Below are 18,313 nucleotides of genomic sequence, written 5' to 3'. Positions count from 1 at the left end.
GTCGTCGCATTGAACCAGGGAGGAGATGGGAAGAGCAGACCATGGGGTAAAGATCAGAATTTCCGTCTTGAAGATTTTAGTTTGAGATTCATGTAAATTCCAAGTGGAAATCAAGCAGGTGATGATAAATTTCCGTTTGGAGTGCAGAAATAAGGCTGGAGTTATAAATATTGGAGTCGTCTTTCTAGATAGGGCTTAAAGCTATTGGATGGATGTGTGTGTTTAGTGAGAAGCAAGCCCAGGACAAAGCTCTGAAGAACCTCAGTGTTTTGGTGTTGGGTAGAGAAGGAGCTGGCAAAGGAACCTGAGAAAGAGCTGCTGGAAACCAGGAGAAAGACTGAAGCAGCTGTTAAGAGAGCCAGTGAGATGAAGAATGAGGGTCTGTTGGATTTGTAAGCTGGAGGTTCCTGATGACGTGGAGAGCAGTTGGCACGGAGCGATAGAAGCGGAAGGCAGTTGTGTATGTATTGAAGAGTGAATGAATACAACCTAGATGTCTAACAGCCTGACTGTCAGTATACTGTGATACATTTATGCATAATACTGCTCAGCATGACAGTGCACAGACTAGATTGGGGTTTGGCAAACTACAGCTCCCCAGCCAAATCTAGCCTACTGCCAGTGGTGTTTTTTTTTGTTTGTTTGTTTTGTTTGTTTTATGCTCCGGGCTGCACGGCTTGCGGGATCTTAGTTCCCTGACCAGAGGTTGAACCCAGGCCCACGGCAGTGGAAGCGTGGAGTCCTAACCACTGGACCGCCAGGGAAGTCCCATACCACCTGTTTTTGTAAGGCCTGTGAGCAAAGAATGGTTTTTGTTTTTAAATGTTTGGAAAAAAAAAAAATCAAAGAATAATATTTCACGACACCTGAAAACTATATGAAATTCAGCTTTCGGTGTCCAGAAATAAAGTTTTATTGGAACATACCTAAGCTTATTCATTTGTGTGTCGTCTATAGGTGCTTTGTGCTGCATTGACAAAGTTGAGTAGTTGTGACAGAGACTATCTGGCCCATAATACCTAAAATATTTATCATCTGGCTCTTTACTCACAGTTGCCAACCCCATAACTAGCCTGTCAACATGGTTGAATCTTAAGAACATAATATGGAACAACAACAAAAAACTAGTTGCAGAAGAAATTGGGTACTAGTTATATTGACTTCAGCGTGTAAATCAGCTCTGCAGATCTTACGGGTCATACAGATGGATTAAAAGTGTAAAAGCGCTCGTGGGGATGCTGAACGCAAATTTAGCATGAACGGTTGCTTTTGGGAAGAATGAGGTTGGAAAGGTACACAGGGGACTTCAGTGGTATCTATATTGTTCCGCTCCGTAGAATTCTAAAGGATATACAGCAGAGAATCAAGATTTTTATAAAGCGGGTTGGTTGGTGCCTGAGTATCATCTGGATGTCTTCATGCTTGAACTATTTTACATTAAAAAAATAATATATTTATTTATTTATTTTTGGCCGCGTTGGGTCTTCGTTGCTGCGCGCAGGCTTTCTCTAGTTGTGGCAAGCGGGGGCTGCTCTTCATTGCGGTGCGCGGGCTTCTCATCGCGGTGGCTTCTCGTTGCGGAGCACGAGCTCTAGGCGAGCAGACTCTAGAGCGCAGGCTCAGTAGTTGTGGCGCACGGGCCTAGTTGCTCTGCAGCATGTGGGATCTTCCCGGACCAGGGCTTGAACCCGTGTCCCCTGCACTGGCAGGCAGATTCTTAACCACTGCGCTACCAGGGAAGTCCTACATTTTTTAGGTGAACAGGAACCAATAAAGGATTAGTATCCAGAATATAAAGAACTTCTACAAATAAAAAAAAAGAGAGAACCTCCTCAATAAAAAAAGTGATAAAAGAATATGAACAAGCTGTTCACAGAAAAAGAAACCTAGATGGCTGATGAAAATGAAAAGATGCTCATTTCACTAATAATCAGAAAACTGCAAACGAAAACAGTAATGGGGTCCCACTCATACCATCAGACAGGCCAGTCACTGTAAAGTTTCACAAAGGTATGAAGAAACGGGAACTCTCAAACTACGGGTTTGACTGAAAATTGGTGCAGCGCATCTGGAACGTGGTTTGTCATTATCCAGTAAGACTGAAGGTGGGCACACCCCACATTCCACAGTTCTAGCTTAAGGTGTTTGCCTTCGAGAAGTTCTGACACATGTGCATTATAGCATCGTTGAAAGGTGATACATTAGAAACCAAACATCCACCAACAGGAGAAAGGATAAATGACCTGTGATGCAGTCATACTGTGGATGAACTACTAAAATGGTAGAGCTGTAGATATTAACGTGGGTAAGTCTCAAACGTAATGTTGAGTAGAAAAAGCAGCATTAAAAGGATGTGTCCATTATGCCCTTTACGTAATTTAAGAAATGCAAACAGCCATATATATGCTATTTATGTCTTACAATTAAAATCACATACGGTAAGATGTTAGCATTTATTGAAACTAAGTACGGGCAAGTGCTTGTTATAGTACTCTCTGTAATTTTCTAAGAATGTTTGAAATGATTCTTAATTTAAAAGTTGAGGGGAAAGGAGTGACTGGGAGCTGAAATGCAAATACTGGTGGATCAAAGAGGCGACTCTTAGAAAGTTTGGCTGTGAAAGGAAGCAGAGAGGAAGACAGGAGTTCCTGTCCCGTGGTTTCTATTTTCTCTCTGGAGTGTGATGCAAGGTTATCACCTGACAGTCAGGGCTGGGGCGAGAGGTTTGAGGGGAGTGGAGAGGGTGTCAGATAGTCACATTGGGGAATCGGAGCTCCTTAATTACGGAAAGATGTGTTGGCAGCCAGTGCTGGGCGTCCACTTGAGATAGTGATAGTGATTCTGTGGTGATACCCCAGTCTACACAGCTGGGCAGCTTTTCTCCAGCAAAGCTCAACTATAGGAGTACAGACACAGAAGAAAAGTGAGCTCATTGTAGTCAGACAGGCTTAGGTTTTGCTGCCAGTCAGGTGCGATGGAAAGTGAGCAGGGAAGGGGGTCCAGGCGATGAGTACTGATTGCCAGGAGCGTAGGCTGGCTGGGGTGGTGGTGGGAGTGGGGTGAAGGGGAGCCCGACAGCTAGGAGGGGCTGGTGCACAGGGAAGGGGAGGCCCAGGGTCGTGGGCCTCGCGGTGGGAGCGCCGTGGGGTTGCTCGAGCACGGGAGCCAAGAGGATCTTTGGAGCTTTGATTTCTGAAGGGGGCTGTCTTCTCTGGGATGATGCATCCAGTGAGCGTCCTCTGAAGGGGCGACTGAGGAAGGGAGTCGAGTCGTTGGCGGGAGTTCGGAGCAGCTCCCGTGTGCGCGTGGAGGGCGCGCGGGGTGAGGGCAGGAGGCGGTGTGGAGAGGATGAGGCCTCGAGTGACCGGAGTGTATGGTGGGGTGAGCCTCGGTCGGGCCGGGCTTCACAGTCACGGGGAGGAGTGTCATGGTCCAAAACTGCGCTGTTCAGTACAGCAGTGCTGGCCACCACAGCTGTTTAATCTCGCTGTGTTGCAAGCGTTCACGAGCTCGTGTGTGTGTGGCCGGTGGCCACGGTATTGGACTGTGCACATGGAGGGCGTTTCCTGTCTTCACAGAAAATTCTGTCAGCAGTGCTGGTCTGGGAGGAACAGGCAAGGTGATCTTGCTTCACCTCAGGGCCCTGAGCTCGACGGGGCATAAAGGGTGTGAAGTGCGATGAGGGGCTGGGCCAGGGTTGTTCGGAGCCGGGTGCACGTGACAGTACCTGAATCTTGACTGTTCTTCTGAAACCAAGAATAACAATTCAGTTGGAGCTGAAAGCTGTAAAATAGAGTTCATCTAGCTAAAATAAGATTGTTTTACGCTGTTTTTAAATTCCTGTGTAAATGTGGAAATAATATTTCAGAGCAGGTTGTTTTCTGTATGTGCTCAGTCTAAACTGGAGCGCAGACCGTGCAATGCCTGAGAACACTTCTCGTCCTCACAGCACGCTGGCAAGCTCTGACGTCAGCCGGCGGAAGTGGCTGATCCCGGGAGCAGAGCATTCCATCTTCACTGGGCAGCCTCTGGACACGCGGGACAGCAAGGCGGACAGCCAGCCAGAGGACACCTGCCTTCCTGGGTGAGACGGCTCCGTCGAAGATCATATTTAGAGACTGTTAGGTTTTCTTAGAGATTTCAGTTGCCTTTCAAAGTTCAGGAAGTTGTAAAGAGCCATCTCCTTGTTCCTTTTATGTCTTAATTTTGAGGATCTGATATTTACTTTGTTTTGAAAGGCTAGTGCTCTTCGGAAATTTTCCTTTTGTAGGCCGTGCAGAGCTGTCTCCACCTGTGCCGCTGGCATAGTGGTGTGCCCTGTGCACGGGCTTACAGGTAGGACAAGAGTTTGATCCTCACACTCCAGATAGCCGAGCCCCCGTGAGCAGCATCGTTCATTTACTCCAGAGTGCCATATAAATATTATATTTCTGTATGCTCTAGGCTGTGAAAAGGATTGGGAAGCACTGGTCTATTATATACAGGCTCAATTTTATTGATTTGCCTTGTAAAGCATACGTATTCATTGTGGAGTAACTGTCAACCCTCATGTTATTGCCCTAGTAATCCCAGTAAACCATCTTAGCTCAGGCTGCCACAACAAATTACCCTTGACTGGGTGGCTTAAGCAACAGACAGTTACGTCCTACAGTTCTGGAGGTGGGCAGTCTGAGATCAGAGTGCCAGCATGGTTGGGTCCTGGTTCTGTCCTCACATGGCCTTTCTTTGGTGCATGTGTGGAGGGAGAGATCAAGATGTCTCTTCCTTATTTTATAAGGACACTAATCCCAGCATGGGAGCTTTACCCTCATGATCTCATCAAAACCTAATCACCTCCAAAAGGTGAGGACAAGAATTCGTCATAAGAATCGCATTCAACATAAGAATTTGGGGGAGACACAAATATGCCGTTCATAGCACCGTGTGTCTTACAATTATTATTTAAGGTACCATTCTCCTCTGGAAAAGGATCCTTCACCTGGAAGTTCACCAACAAGTTTATGGATAAAAAAACAAAGAGACACTTCAGACACACCAATCATGAAAGCTTTGAAAGAACTTGATGAAGAAAAAGTATTTAAAAATTGGGGCACACAGACAGAGAAAGAGGATACCTCAAGTAGTAAGTATTTTATTCCTTGTTTGATAGAAATATAGATATATAGATCTCTTCCCCTTTCTCCCCCAATTATATTACCTTCTTAAAATGAAATGCCTCAAGTAATAAAATAAAAAGTTAAATTTATTTTTATGCTGTTTCCGCCCCATTGCAGACAGTTGAATCCCCTAGTTGTTAATTTTTTTTAAGTAATTAATTAATTAATTTGGCTGTGACGGGTCTTAGTTGCAGCACGTGGGATCTCCATTGAGGCACGTGGGATCTTTTGTTGCGACGTGCTGGCTCTTCATTGTGGCGCGCGGGCTTCTCTCTAGTTGTGACGTGCGGGTTTTCTCTAGTTCTGGCGCTCAGGCTCCAGGGCGCGTGAGCCCAGTAGTTGTGGCACGCCGGCTTAGTTGCCGCACGGCACGTGGGATCTTAGCTCTCCGACCAGGGATCGAACCCCCATTCCCTGCATTGGAAGGTGGATTCTTTACCACTGGACCACCAGGGAAGCCCCCCCCAGTTGTTAATTTATCATTGTCATCACATACGTACCTTTTCGAATGACATATTATGTTCTGATAATTAAAGATTTACGTGGCATTCTTAAGGATATTTGAAAACTTTCCATATCAATTTGTCTTACTTGCACACGTCAAAAAGTTGTGACAAGGGGCTTCCCTGGTGGCGCAGTGGTTGAGAGTCCGCCTGCCGATGCAGGGGAACCGGGTTCGCGCCCCGGTCTGGGAGGATCCCACATGCCGCGGAGCGGCTGGGCCCGTGAGCCATGGCCGCTGAGCCTGCGCGTCCGGAGCCTGTGCTCCGCAGCGGGAGAGGCCACGACAGAGGGAGGCCCGCATACCACACACACACAGAAAAGTTGTGACAGGCATTTGGTGTTCATAAAGTGAGATGTAACATTTCCTACTCTCCCTTTCTTGGTTACTGGGCATCTATCAGTAGGACAAGAAGTATGTTTAATACTGTTTATTTCACAGGTCCCGGACTTGTACTTGCTCTGGTGCTTATTTGGTTGGGCCTGCTAATTACGTCATTAACATCTTCGGCATTGCATTTCCAAAGCGGTATCCGCTAGTAAATAAATTAGTGACCTGCTTTCTAAAAATAAACTCTTGAAAAATCACCTTGAATGCCAGTTGTAAACAGAGAACCAGAATAAATTCATTAAAAACTCCCATGTTTTTCTTCATCAGGCATTTTTTAGCATTGTAATGTGGTGCATTTTGCAAGTAATCATTATAATCTAGATGGTGAGAAGAATTGCTTGCTTGGTGTAACCATCTGTTAATAAAAAGCAGATAACTGAAGCTAGGTTTGTTTTGTGTTTTGTTTTTTTTTTTTTTTTAACATTTTTCTGTTACAGAATTATTGACCCCTAGGCTAACTGACACTTCAGTCAATGCAAGTCGGTCCCCAGAGAAGGGCGCCCAGCAAAGACAAAAGAGATTTAATTCTGCTTCACAGAGATCGTCATCTTTACCACCTTCAAATCGTAAATCAAGTACTCCAAGTAAGAGTTAGAGGTTTATGTCTCTTGGGCTTGGAAGAGTGGCATCTGAGCCATACACACTGTTTGATGCGTTCTGTGTCCCTTACACTCTTCCTAGCACCTAGTACAGTGCTCTGAACACAGAATCCCTAAATACGATCTTGTTCAATAACACCATCTGACTGCACAGTTACTGTGACTATAACTGAAGAAATTCTCACCGTTTATCAGAGTGAGATTTTTGAGTGTGTCCCGCAAATGTTTTGCAACTAATACCACTTCACAGTTTTTGAGACAAACTCAACGAGATATTTTGACAACTATCTAATTAAACATTAGTTCAAACACATTAAGCTAGCCTGAAAAATGATGTGTTTTTTTCCATACATTTACCTAAGGTTACTCAGCATTAGTCACCTTTTTCTTTAGCCAATTATAAGTATGGTCTTAAAGTTAAGCGTTGGGCTTCTGTACCCTTAATTTCCATTTCCATAACTGCTGAGGAGATTCGTGTATGACTGTGTTATTAGGAATGTTCACTAGTGCACTGGTGTTTCCGTCTAATTTCCAGTCGACTTCTAAAATCCTGAAAAACCAGTTTTGAGTCAGAGCGCTGCAACTATGGTCTGATACACTAAAGTCTTGCCAGTGGTTTCCTCTAGATGTTAGGATTATGAACTATTTTTATTTTGTATACTCTTATTTATCTTTGAAAAAGTTTTACAATGAAAATGTATTCTTAGTTAGAAATAAGGTACTGAAAAAGAAGCTCTGCTCTGCCAACCTAGCACATGCATAGAAGGAACAGTCTCCTCTTCGTTTTCCTCTGTAGCAAAAAGAGAGATTATGTTAACACCAGTGACTGTGGCTTATAGTCCAAAGCGATCCCCTAAAGAAAATTTGTCCCCAGGATTTAGTCATCTACTTAGCAAAAATGAAAGCAGCCCGATTCGGTAAGTTCTCTAAAATTGTTGAATAAAATATATATAGTATTGATTTTTTTTTAATGTCAACTTATGCCTCTAACTTTCACTAATTTTTCAGTTGTTAATGGGGATTCTGTGGATTTAAATCATTTAAATAAATGTCATACTAAAAATAAAAAAGTACTATAATATGTGAAAACAGTTTTTAAGTATGTAAACTGGCTACTATAAGATTTAAATACTGCCTCAGAACCTCTTCCAGCTTTTGGATATAGAATGATAGTTCTTTGTTTTCCTGAAAAGGTATAAGATACAGGGAAAATTGGGGGCCATTTGTACAAGAAAGTGGGCTGTCCTGGTATGGCCCTGGCACTAAACATAAGTTTACCTGTGCTTCTGAGAAAGTTGTCCTCTCTGAAGTGTGGTTGGAAGTGTGTGCTGTGGTGGGAAGACCACTGACTCCTAGGACATGAGAGCTGGTGGCCCAGCTCCGTCAGGCTCTTGGGGAAAATTACTGAAGCACATTGAACCTCAGTTTCCTCTTCTATAAAACGGGGATAATAATGCCTACTTGCTTATTTCCTATGGTTGTTACAAAGATCAGATGAGATAATGTATTGGTAAATGCTTTAAGTCGCCAGTATGTAAATATAATTTTGTGTTAGAAAATATAAATTAAATTTCAGTTTTAAAAAATTATATGACCGCCTTTCTCTTTTAAAAATATGTGACTATGTCAGTTAACTGGATGCCAGCTTATCTTTCTAGTGGAGATAGGGAACATCAGTTAACACTTTTTTTCTCACAAGTAACTTGCTTCATTCAATAGATTTGATATACTTTTGGATGATTTAGATACTGTTCCTGTGTCTACAGTACAACGTCCCAATCCAAGGAAACAACTCCAGTTTCTTCCTCTAGATGACTCAGAAGGTACCTTTTCCTAAAAAATTATCAGTTATGGTTTTAGTCTGTCATTTTGTGAGTTTCTGGTATCTTTTCAAGGTTCTAAATGTCATTATATCCTGCACTTAAATCTTTTTTTACCCAAGGGCCTCTAAAAATAAGCATTTGTGACACTCATATTGTGTCAGTGTTGTTATCCTCATTGGAAAGTTGGGAAACCGAGGTACAGGGGATGTTAATGTTTAATTACCAGGGCCATACTGTTCAGTTTTTTATATTCTGTATCTTATATGTACCTTCTTTTTCTCATTTATATTTTAAGTTTCTTTTTCTCATTTATCTTATAAAGTTATAAGATAATGTATGTGAAATCACTTGGGTAGGCCCTTAAAATACTAACTCTGTAATGTTGGTATATGTCCACTAAATGTGTTGTTTAGTTTTTAAACTTTTTTTTTGCTTTAAGTTTATTTAGGGAAGTTGTGAAGATTGTCAAACTGAGGGCAGGGCATTTAGAATTCTGTGGAGAAAAAAACTGAGTATATATGATTCATTATGTATCTCTTTTCATTACGTTTTTTTTGGCCGTGTAGCAGCCATTTCCAGAAAGTGAAGTTGGGTAGCATATTTACTATGTACATGCTCTGTTAGAAGAGTTGATAAGAAATAAAGAAATTTCTTTTCTCTCTAACAGAAAAAAAATACTCAGAAAAAACCACTGACATCCATGTTAATCATAGCTCTTCCCCCGAACCGTTGCCAAGTGGAGTGAAGAAAGTCTCTGTGAGATCAGCCTGGGAGAAGAATCAATCAGTTAGCTATGAACAGTGCAAGCCTGCCTACGTACCACCACAGGGTAATGATTTTGAGTATACAGCAAAAATTAGGACCCTAGCTGAAACGGAACGGTTTTTTGATGAACTTACAAAAGAAAAAGACCAGGTAAAAACAAACATAAAAAAATGTCTTAAATCTTTTTCTGCACTTAATGCTTATGTCTGAGGAATAGTCAGAAGGGAATTACTGAGTCAAACCCAGGAAGTTACTGTGGATGCCACACAAAGCTGCACTAGAAACGTGTGTGAGCCAAGCTGTTGTTACTAATTGTGACAGAGGGAACTTATGTGAAGTCGAGATGGACAAGAAAATACTAGGCTGAAGTCTTTTCTTTCCATTCTGTTATAAACCTCCCTGCCACTAATTAGAATTCTCCTATTTTTATTTAAACATTTTTTTGTGTTAACAGATTGAGGCAGCACTAAGCCGAATGCCTTCTACTGGAGGACGAATCTCTCTGCAGACAAGATTGAATCAGGTGAAGTGTCTTACCCTGAGTCTGCTTTGGAGGCTTGATGCTAGTCAGTGCTCCATTTAACCACGATGATTTTTTAATATCACAGTTTTTAGGCACACTGAAACAGTCGATCAAAACTTTTAGCCTTTACAGGAAGTGTTTGGTAATGATAGCATATTTTATAACTGCATGCTAGCTTTCAGGAACAAAAAGTGATTTTACCTTTATACTTCTAAGAAAAAGGTGTTCATGCCATCATGTTTTCAAGAAACTAACCTGGGAGCAAATGGCAATATGTCTATTAACAGATTTTACATTTTTAAGGCTCTCACATTAAATCTCCCTTTTTTGTGTTTGTTTTTTCCTCCCCAATCTGCAATTTATTTCTGGAACCCCTTTCCATTTAGTAGACATATAAAACAGTGGCACTTTGCAACTGGAATAGATGTGAGGTTAAAAAGAGAGGTGTGGGGCTTCCCTGGCGGCGCAGTGGTTGAGAGTCTGCCTGCCGATGCAGGGGACACGGGTTCGTGCCCTGGTCTGGGAAGATCCCACGTGCCGCGGAGCGACTGGGCCCATGAGCCATGGCCGCTGAGCCTGCGCGTCTGGAGCCTGTGCTCTGCAACGGGAGAGGCCACAACAATGAGAGGCCCACGCACCACAAAAAAAAAAAAAAAAAAAAAAGAGAGAGGTGTGATTCCATTATTGAGCAGGAGATGGTACAGGCGAAGTGGGCTGTGTACATTTTTTTTAGTTGCTTTTCAAAGAGAATTAAAATGCATGGAACATTTTAAATCTCTTTTTGTAACATTTTAAACATAACAGCAATGATATGTCTCTTATATAACTGCAAGCTTTGGCTTTTCAATGCCTTAATGTCAGGAAAAGTTCAGTTTCAGATTGACCTGTGAGAAAGACACACAGAAAATAGCAGAGGTCTTTTTCTAGGGCCTGTATCCTTAACTTCTCTTTTTTACTGACTTTCTTTCATTGTTTTTGTTGTTCTGAACGTTTTTATTCAATAATTTATAAAAGTCAACACATGAAATTCATTTTAAAATAGTTTACTGAGGGGACTTCCCTGGCGGTCCAGTGGTTAAGACTCCGTGCTTCCAATGCAGGGGGTGCAGGTTCGATCTCTGGTCGGGGAACTAAGATATCCCGCATGCCGTGAGGTGCAGCCAAAAAAATAAATAAATAAATAAATAAATAAAACAGTTTACTGGGAAAGCAGAAGGAAAACTTGTTGCTACTCTAATTCTAAATGTATCTGAAACTTTTGATTATTCTTTTACATAATGATGATAAGCTCTTAAAATGAGACTTAAAGGGCCCTAGGTTCTGTTCTTATATGTCAAAGCTCTTTCAATCCAGTAAGAAGACAAATGGCAGGAAAAAAGGGCTGAGGACGCTTGTGAATGATTCATAAGTAAAAAAGGTAAAATTGGGCAAAAAGAATTGAAAAATGCTTGGCCTCACCAATGAGTAAAAAAACCCCACACATTTAAACAAAAGCATTATTTTTAAACTATCACATTGGCAGGTATTAAAAAAACAAAAAAACAAAAAAAAAAAACCACCAGAACCTGGGCTAGGGGAAAGCTTATCCTTGTACACTGCAAGTGGAAGGAGAAAGCGTCACAGACTTTCTGGAGTTCAGCTTGACATGTATCCAAAGCTTTAAAATTTTATATTTCTTTGGACCTAGCATTTTTACTTTTGGGAATGATTCCTAAGGCAATATTTATAGGTGTGTGTAGAGGTATGTTTCAGAATATATATTGCAGCATTATTTGTGATATATGAAATTAGAAGCAACCTAAATTTAAACTAAAAGATTCTTGATTAAATATGGTATATCTGATGGAATATTGCACGTTAATTTAAAATGATGTCATAAAGTTTATTCCATAACAAGAAAAGTTAAATTGAAAAACATTCTGAAGTAGAGTTTGATTCTGATTTTATTTTTCTTGAAAATGGTGTTCCTGTCTGCAGAAAAAAACAGGAAAGGGGAACAGTGGTTATTTGTTACTTCTTGCTCGTCTGTCTTCTAAAAATTCTAAAATAAACGTGTAATTTTTTTTACAATTTCAAGTTGTTGAAGAGAAAATTTTTAAGTTTTATTTCAGGATGCCATTGGAGTTAATATCTAATAAAGTATCTAAAATGATGAATATATATTCCAGGTACTATTTAACAGTAGTACTATTTATTTAAAAATAGCATTTGTTACACTGACTCATTGTGAAATATCTTGTTTCTTGGAAAAGCCTCCTCCAGCGTTTTTCCTCTTTTTTAACCTAGAAATTTTTGTCAGAAGAAAGTTATTTGATATACTTGTAAGTGGGATACGGCACCAGTCAGATGTGTCCGTTTCTTCTGGCGAAATGTGTGAAGAACCTTCTAGGTTCCTCTTGTACTGTTCTCAGTTCAACGGAGTCAAATAATTCTCTCCTTCTATTTAAAGATAAGCAGTTATCTTGAATGGTTGAAAAGCTGATTTATGTTTAGTGTAAAAGAAATAATGTAAATGATGATTTGTGTAAAAACCAAATGATTGTAATTTTGATGTTTATACTTGTTGCTCTTTTGCTGAAAGAAAAGTCATTTTGGTGGTAATTATAGAATCGGTGAACTTGATGTAGAATTCTAATTAAGTTTTTTCCATGATTTTCACCCAGGAAGCCTTGGAAGATCGTTTGGAGAAGATTAATCGAGAGCTGGGTTCAGTTCGTATGACATTAAAGAAATTTCATGTTTTGCGCACCTCTGCAAATCTTTGAGATTTGTAGCCATTAAATTTTGAGACAGTTTTGTTTGCACTAATGTGTAATTATGCACTCAGAAAAGGCAAACTATTTTGTACTGTTTATAAGCTTTCACACAGTAGTTTTACAATCATGCTATTCTTTACACTTGCTATTTTATACTTCAAATGGCCACATATTTTCAAGATATTTTTATTATGCTCAGGAATCTCTTGTATATTTTACTATTTAAAAAGTATTATTTTTAAATAGTATATGTATCCAATTTATATCAAGAATAAGGAAATGTAAATAGGGGAGACAGCTCTGTTTCTAAACAAATAGTGTTATCCTTTTACCATTAACTTTGCACACCAATTTTATAAACTTGTTCTACATTGTGAATGTGATTCTTTTTTTAAAAAAATAAATGCTTAAGAACAGCTTCCGTAACGATAGACTAATTCATGCTGAATGCAACAAAAAAATCCCCAAAAAACAGCATACCCTGGATTTAGTTGTGTTGAAGTTTTTTAAAAATAGTAATGTAATTCGTGTTTGAACCGTGTCTTAGAGTGAATATTGGAATAGTTAATAATGAAAATGTTGGAAATAATGGAATATTGGAAAGCTTTGAAAGTAAGAATATCTCATTTTGTTTCCCTTAAACTTCATTATTTGTAAGAAAGAAAAATGATAGAGATGTACTTCTCTAATTTTGTGATAGATGTAGTACTTTTCAGAAGAGTTTAACAACTGGGGAGTTGTAGCTTTCTGCCCATCATCCTGAATGTAATTTGTGTCCCGCCCTTAACAATGAGGTGATAAAGCTTTGATGAAATATAGGCCACCACTCAGTGAGGTTGTAAGAGCAACCCCAGTTTCCTTAGTGTACGTGGCCTCAGCTGTCAGATCGTCATGAAGACATTTTTAACCCCTCTCCACCACCGCCAAAAAGAAAAATAAATACTCCCATAGTAGCTGCTGTAAGAACAGTAGGTTGAGATGAGAGCAACCTTCCCTGCTTGTTACTGGACAGAGAACGTGTCTAGATAGAGCTCGGTGCCTTTCGCGTGGCCTTGCTGGAGGGCTCCAGCGCACTGCTTTGGCAATGCCTCCTGGCTCTCAGGAGTGGCACGTGGGCAGGAGGCTGTGCTCTGATTGGGAGCATAGCAGGTAGAGGTCCTGACTGCTGGTCAGGTCCAGGCTGCTTAGCTGCCCAGTTTTTGGTGGCCAGTCAGAACCCAGTGCCCACATATTCAAGCTCGGTGTGTGTGGACAAACAGACTCATTCCAAACTTTCACCATCGATTCCCACTGATTCCGGTTTTACAGTTTGGTTTACTTTTGAGCTTTTTCTCCTTCTTCTGTGGCTCTTGATAGCATGTAGTTATATGGAGCCAAGCCACCCGTTATTCCACTAGGGTATATGTATGCCTTCGAGCAGGGATCTCAGATAACCTTTGAGCACCCTTCACCAAAGCTTCCCCTGCCTGAGCTCGGGCCTGGTGCCTGCAGCCTCCCTGGTCAGCTTGGGGGATTCTCAGCAAGCGGGAGGGGTTGCCTGACAGCTGCCTCTCTTGCTCCTTCCCATCTGTGAATCAAACCTTTGCTTCTAACTCCTGCAACCTGTTGAAGTCCTCCAGCTAATCAGTTACTCATCAGCAGAATCAAGTGCCTTATGCTTGGTGTTTTTTCCTAGTCTATTTTTCTTTTTAATCTCCTAGTTATAGTGAAGAAAACATTCTTTTTAATCAAGTTCCAGGAGAGCTTGTGTCAAGACTTAATAAAGGGATCGACTTTACTGATGATATTCCCTTTAATGTGTTCCTATACATGATATTAAAAACTAACTTGAAAATTATTAGGATGTTTCATTGTTCCCTACTTTTATTGTAAAGTCTGTTACATTCTTAAGAATAGGAAATTGCCATTTCAGAAGAGATGAGAGTTTTCTCTTGTCAGGGAGTTATCTTCTTAGTAGTCTTATTCCAATCTTAAGCCCCATTAAAATGTCTTCTGTACCTCTCAGAAAACATATGCTTTGATTTGTGACGTGTGTAATAGATTGGAAGTATCAGTCACTTATTTAAAATTAAGAAAAAAAGTTTTCTTCTTCGTAGCTGTGAAGAGGGACACCAAGGAAAATCCTTTCAGCCGTCTTTCCCTTTGGTAATGCTTAACGTACAAATACTCCATTTAAAAACAACCTGAAAGCTGGAGAGGTGGCAAGCTTAAAAAGCAGCTCTTGTTGCTGTCTGGGGCTGAGCTGCAGTTAGTAAAAAGCCTAAGTGAATCTTCCACTTCTGGGAAGTGCCTTTTAAAATGCAAGTAGAGTTACTGCTCTCCTTTCCCCTGGATCTACCCCCTTCCTTTCTGTGAAAAGCCTCCTGAGGTGGGGGGAATGTCCTCTGTCCTTCGAGGGTCCAAAGTAGATGTAGCTACTAGGCAGTCCTAGGACTGCAGCAGCTGGGCAGGGGACAGGCGAGCCAGACAAACCTGGGTCACACCCTGCTCAGGGCTGCCTTCCTCCATGTAAAGATAAGAAGCTTCCTTCCATTGTGAGAGCTTATGTAAAGTGCCTGGTGTCTAGTAAGTTTTCAATAAACAGTACATTTCTGATTCATTCTGGGTTATTAAATAGGCTTTTGAAGTAACAATTTCAATGCTTTCTTAAATAGAAAAGTAGACTGTGTCCCCAGCAATTGACTTAAAAACTGCCTTGGGTTGGTTGACATTTGTTAGGTGGTCTAAGCTGTTCTCTCCATCTTTTTGCAAAAAATGAGCTTTCTTAGAGTTTGAATGAGCTTCCCTCTGGTGTGTTTTTTTTAATGAGTAATTGATAACTTGTCTAGTGTAAGTTCAGAAGCCCTGTGATCTTAAGTAAAGTAGATGATTTTGGGGTTATTTGATATAGGCTGTTTTACAAAAAAAAAAAAAAAGTATTGCCAATGTAATCAAAATAATTGCACCTTTGAATGTTCCATAATTAGACTTCTAAAGGTGCTGGCCTGTGACACAGGAGCACATGAAGGAAGTGGCTGCCACTGAACGTTTGGAAGATCTGTATGAAGATTATGATTTGCTTGGAGTTTGATAAGCAACCAAAATTTGTTCCCCTTTTTAACTCAGAAAAGCCAGGTGCTTTGCTGAATGCTATTTGAATTCTGAACTCTGTACTTATAAATGTAGAAAAGTTAGACATTTTTGCCATTTTAATTTTTAGATCTCTCAAAAGCAGTTTTCACTAAATTTTAATGTGCCATTTGTGCTGTGAGTCTTTAAGAAGCTTTAAAAAATAAATACATATCTAGAGCCCTTTAGGAATCATAAAGGTAAATAGTATTTACCCATCATAAGTGATTGTACATGGTTATGAGATTTTCAGGTCTAATTAAACCAATTATATTGCACAGATTTTGCAAGAAATAATTTCCTGCCTTGCCAAGAGTTCTGTGGCAGTTTAATAATATATTAAATTACACCAGTATTCTTAGGACCTGTGTTAAGCCTTCCCCTTTTGATTTGTGTTTTATTTCAGCAGACCCCTCTCAAATAGGAGGAATCAAGCCATAAGTTTGCATTTGCTGGACATTATATGTCATGTCATCGCTGTGACTACAGACTTCAAAGATAATGTTTTATTCACAATTTCACTGTAACAGTGACCAATACAATGTGAGAAATTTGCTTCCTATATTGCTGCTGACATTAGACAAAGACCAGTGCTTGCTGCAGTTTTTAAATCTAGTCAAACGCTGGAGTAAGGAAATTGTAAGCTCCATGAGAGCAGGGACCATCTCCTCTTCATTCTTGAATACAGGCACTTAATAAATGTTTGTGGATACGAATAATTGTGATATTAGTGTATTTATTCCTACCGGCTAACTGTGGGATCTGTTTTTTTGCTTTTTTTTTTTTTTTTTTTTTTGCGGTACGCGGGCCTCCCCCTGTTGTGGCCTCTCCCGCCGCGGGGCACAGGCTCCGGACGCGCAGGCTCAGCGGCCATGGCTCACGGGCCCAGCCGCTCCGCGGCATGTGGGATCTTCCCGGACCAGGGCACGAACCCGCGTCCCCTGCATCGGCAGGCGGACTCTCAACCACTGCACCACCAGGGAAGCCCGGGATCTGATTTTTAATGGTGTTAAGTCTTCCGAGTTACTGGTCTGAGGGCAGTCATTGCAGGGTTACAATGGCAGCCGTCCAGCTGCTCCGTTCCGACTGGCCTACGGGCAGAGCCTCACTCTGGAGATCTGTATGCTCTGAAACCCTTTTTTTTTTTTGCTCTTTACTTTTATTATTAGGTCAAAGCGCAAGTACAGGGAGAAGTAGCAGCAAAAGGGTCTGTCATCCAATCCGGTTTCCACGGGTCCTCAGGCAAGGAGGACGGTTGTACAGGAGACAGATGATGACTCAATCCCTGGCCGACTCAGAACAGCATTGGGGCTGAAAACCTTTAATGGGTCTTAGGGCACCCCTTTGTGGAGGGAAGGAGTTGAGGGTTTAGTATTTATGGGGACCCCTTCACTTGTCTCCGTGTGATCATAAGGCAGGTGCTTTGAGGCAAGCTGTGTTACGATGGCTCTCCTGGCCCATTCAGTGTCCAAGGAGATGGGACAGCCTTTGGTCAGGGTTGTTCTCTCTCTGACTTGATCTGAACTCATCTTGGAGCGCTTTAACTTGAGCTTGCCCTTGCCCTTCCAGGGGAAAGCACTTCCCCCGCTCCTCTCGACCTTATAAGGCGGTACTTAGTGATAGGTAAACTACCCATAGGTTTTGGGTGTGCCCTGTTTAATTCAGTTACTTCAGATCTTGACAAACAAGGCCATCCTTGTTCAGTCTAAATATATGCTTTATGATTTCCTTTACATTTCACTCAGTACCCTCTTGGCCCAACTGGAGCGTCCAGCTTCATCAAGATGAAGCTCTTTCTGACCCTCTGCCAGTTCCCTGAGGTCAGGGACTAGAACTTACCCTCTGGCTACTATTACTCCCATGACTTCTGATGACCAAAGAGCATTTTCATTTTTTGGTCCAGACCATATTTGGGATCCTGAGGAGAGAACTCCTTGATGCCTGTTTCTGCAAATCGGGTCGGTAACGGATGCAAGTACCCGGCATCAAGGTTTGGACTTCAATTAACTACCTTTGGTTTGTCCACACATTCCAAATGCCTTCCGAAGTCTTCTGCAGTTCGTTCCCCTTGATTTGTCATTTTACTCCCGAAGGACTTGATTTTTTTTTTTTTTTTTTCCAATTTCTGCAGATCTGCTCTTTCCCTTCCCCTCTTACTGTTCGCGAGTCTCCCGACAGGCGAGGCCGATGGTGTTAAAAGGGCCGAGAGGTCGTGGGCCGGGTCCAGCGCCCGGGGCCTCCCGCGCGGAAGCGAGCCCTGGGCTTTCGGGGGTCGCCGGGGCGACAGCACGCCCGGCGCCGGAGCGGGGCCACCAAGTTTGCCGGGTTGCTCCGGGCGGAGGCCGGCCCTCGGGGCGGGCGGAGGCGGCGGGCGGCTCCCCGCGTGGCCTGACGGAGGCGCAGGCCTGCCGCCGAGTGAGGGAATGCGAGGCGGGCCCGGCGCGCACGGGCAGCAGCGGCCGCTGGGGCGCGCGGGGCACGGCGGCGCCGCGGCGTAGAGCTGTCAGGCCGGTCCGCGGGCGCGCCCGGCCCCGCGCCCCGCCGGCCGTCGCCTCCTCGTCGGCCCGCGGCCCGCGCTCCGAGCGCCCAGACCCGCGGCGACCCGCACGTGCGCCCGCCCGCCGACGGCCGGGGAGCATGCCCGCGGGGGCCCGGCCGCTCGTCCGGGGCCAGCTGGCGGCGGCGGGGGTG

The 18,313-nt window shown here is 42.4% G+C and overlaps 1 protein-coding gene across 3 annotated transcripts; it reads left to right on the top strand.

The window, feature by feature from the left end:
• The first annotated feature begins 473 nt into the window (after positions 1–473).
• LOC114484881 (M-phase phosphoprotein 9-like) lies at positions 474–12,967 on the top strand. 3 transcript variants are annotated; one of them, XM_055082423.1, is made up of 9 exons: positions 474–1,292; positions 3,950–4,084; positions 4,947–5,122; positions 6,486–6,632; positions 7,444–7,564; positions 8,367–8,470; positions 9,138–9,385; positions 9,690–9,758; positions 12,422–12,967. In XM_055082423.1, exons 1-9 carry the CDS (start codon positions 1,279–1,281, stop codon positions 12,521–12,523), a joined length of 1,116 nt encoding a protein of 371 aa, XP_054938398.1. In that variant the 5' UTR covers positions 474–1,278; the 3' UTR covers positions 12,524–12,967. The 3 variants fall into 3 exon arrangements, with proteins under 3 accessions (XP_054938398.1, XP_054938397.1, XP_028339880.2); XM_055082422.1 differs by lacking the exon at positions 474–1,292 and adding an exon at positions 3,146–3,666; XM_028484079.2 differs by lacking the exon at positions 474–1,292 and having other exon boundaries at positions 3,734–4,084.
• Positions 12,968–18,313: the final 5,346 nt, after the last annotated feature.

Source organism: Physeter macrocephalus, unplaced genomic scaffold, assembly GCF_002837175.3.
Source record: "Physeter macrocephalus isolate SW-GA unplaced genomic scaffold, ASM283717v5 random_119, whole genome shotgun sequence".
Lineage (NCBI taxonomy): Eukaryota > Metazoa > Chordata > Mammalia > Artiodactyla > Physeteridae > Physeter > Physeter macrocephalus.
Note: the sequence above shows the minus strand (reverse complement) of the source record. Positions and strands in the feature narration are given on the sequence as shown.

Bases quoted from the DNA above. Each gene is read 5' to 3' on its own strand.
- LOC114484881 (XM_055082422.1), top strand. From the start codon at position 3,428: ATGGTCCAAAACTGCGCTGTTCAGTACAGCAGTGCTGGCCACCACAGC. The intron at 4,085-4,946 runs GTGAGACGGCTC...TTATTATTTAAG, and splicing joins GAGGACACCTGCCTTCCTGG to GTACCATTCTCCTCTGGAAA. The intron at 5,123-6,485 runs GTAAGTATTTTA...TTTCTGTTACAG, and splicing joins GAAAGAGGATACCTCAAGTA to AATTATTGACCCCTAGGCTA.